General features: G+C 67.5%; 1 protein-coding gene across 1 annotated transcript in view; it reads right to left on the bottom strand.

The window, feature by feature from the left end:
* SLC4A2 (solute carrier family 4 member 2) overlaps positions 1–2,095 on the bottom strand; it is a 23,295-nt gene that overhangs the window by 4,016 nt on the left and 17,184 nt on the right. Inside the window, 7 exon segments of the mRNA XM_019471492.1 lie at positions 145–366; positions 477–690; positions 791–975; positions 1,065–1,179; positions 1,312–1,492; positions 1,675–1,810; positions 1,894–2,074. Coding sequence (XP_019327037.1) covers positions 145–366; positions 477–690; positions 791–975; positions 1,065–1,179; positions 1,312–1,492; positions 1,675–1,810; positions 1,894–2,074 — 1,234 coding nt within the window.

Genomic DNA, 2,095 nt, shown 5'->3' with positions numbered 1-2,095 from the left:
GGGGCGCCCCAGCCAATGGCAGCTCCTACCCGCTCCCTCCTGCAGTGCATGCACGGGGCAGCACACAGCACCCACACTTGCAGTGCCCCCATGCAGTGCCCCGCTCCAGCCCCCCCGTGCAGTGCCGTGCCCCCCGGCACTCACCCAGCAGTCCTCCGAAGGTGATGGCCGGTGACAGCGCGGCGAAGTAGATGAAGATGACGGCCGCAATGCACTGGGGGTTCAGTGCATCCCTGAAGTCGCTCAGGTACTTGGGGTACCGCCGCCGCACGTCCCGGATCAGCCCCCCAAAGGGCCGGCCCGTGCGCCGCAGGGGGTCATCCTCCTCCTCGCCCTCACCCTCCACCACCTTCAGCTTTAGCAGCGCTGCACCCCGCGGACAGACAGACAGACAGACGGACAGTGAGACCCTGCCAGCCGGGTGCTCCCACCCAGACCCTGCCCCAATCCCACCCTGCTCCCAGCCCCGCCGGCACCTTTCTCCTCGGGGGACTTGGGCTCCAGCAGCAGCCGCCGCTCCTGCTCCTCCCTCTTCTTCAGCATCTCGCGCTGGAAGTGGGCAACACTGCGCAGCAGCTCTTCGCCCTGCACCTCGGAGGGCGGCAGCACGACGCTGCAGTCCAGGAACTCGTTGATGGCGTTGAGGAGGTCATGGCGGTCATCAGCCAGGTATGCGGCCTCGTGGAATTGCTGGTGGGGTGATGGCGGGGTCAGAGCTCCCGTCCAGAGGCACGGCGGGGCCCTAAGCCCAGACGTGGGTGCGTGGCCCTGGCAGGGATGCAGTGCTCACCTTGTCAGACATGAGGGTGGAGATGGAGCGCCCGATCTCGTGATAGTCCATGTGGGTGCTGCTGGGCCCCAGCAGCACAAAGAGGAACCGTACAGGGACGGGCCCCTCCAGCACCGAGTCCAGCTCCACCGCCTCCTGCAGCCGCACAAAGGCCATGGTGGGCTGGTCCAGGAACTCCACGCAGCCTGGGGGGGCACAGGGGGTCACCACGGGAGCCCAGCATGTGACTCCCAACCCCCCCACCCTCTCCAATCCCCCTGCCACCCCTCCATACCCACAAGCACCACCGTCGCCTCGGCATTGTCCGGGATCTTCTCCAGCAGCTTCAGCTCGTGCTTGGACTTGGAGCGAGTGATGCCAGCCGGGGGCGTGGGGGTGAGGACCTCCCTCTGCAGGGACAGAGCACGCAGCAGGGCTGGGGTCAGGGCCTCTCCCGAGGATGAGGAGCGGTGGCAGGCTGGGAGGAAGGCATGGGCAGAGGGCTGCGGATGGTGCGGCACAGCCATGGGAGCCAGGCTTACCTCCCGCTCCACATCAACCCGCGTGTCGTGCTCCACAGCGTGGCCGGCGATGAGGGGCTCGGTGACAGCCGGCTCACTGCCCTCAGCCACGTGGTTGGTGCTGTGGTGGTGCACGAGCAGGGAGCCCAGGCTGCCGGCCGAGATGTTTCGGGGAAAGAAGTCCTTCTCATCGCTTGGGTGGCTGTGGGACAAAGCCAGGGCTGTCCGTGGCGGCCCAATGAGAGAGCAGCCGGCAGCCTGGCACAGCCATCCCTGCCGGCACACTGCACACCAGTGGCCCCGGGGACAGCACTGTCCCCACAGCTGTGGGGAGCAGAGCCTGGTGGAGGCAGGGGCTGCGGGTCCCTGCCCCCCTGCGCTCACCTGTGCTTGAGCAGCAGTGCCCGCAGCACGTTGGCACGGTCCTCGGCCCGGATCTGGTCGGTGATAACCATCTGCTCCACCACCTGGTGAGCCACCCCCGGCAGCGTCTTTTGGTCCAGGTCAAGGAGCACGGCCCCTGGGCGAGGAAGGGGGGGCTGAGGTGAGCGGGACCAGGACTCCCCCTGCCCAGGCCCTGTGGGGCCAACCCTGCCTCCCTACCGTGGGAGAGGGTCTTGCGCAGCTCCAGGAGGCTGCGGAAGGACAGGGAGGCCACGTGGGGCTTGCCCCAGCGGTCTGTCTCCTCCTCCACGTCCTCCTCAAACTTGATCCAGCGTGCCGTCTCCTTCCACTGCAGCTCCTGGTTCTTGTCCACCACCAGCTCATTCAGCTCCACGAACACCTGCCGGCACAGCCGGGCCAG

This window comes from Aptenodytes forsteri, unplaced genomic scaffold, assembly GCF_000699145.1.
Source record: "Aptenodytes forsteri isolate BGI_AS27 unplaced genomic scaffold, ASM69914v1 Scaffold466, whole genome shotgun sequence".
NCBI lineage: Eukaryota > Metazoa > Chordata > Aves > Sphenisciformes > Spheniscidae > Aptenodytes > Aptenodytes forsteri.
The sequence above is the reverse complement of the archived record's forward strand: the minus strand, read 5'-3'. Positions and strand labels throughout refer to the sequence as shown.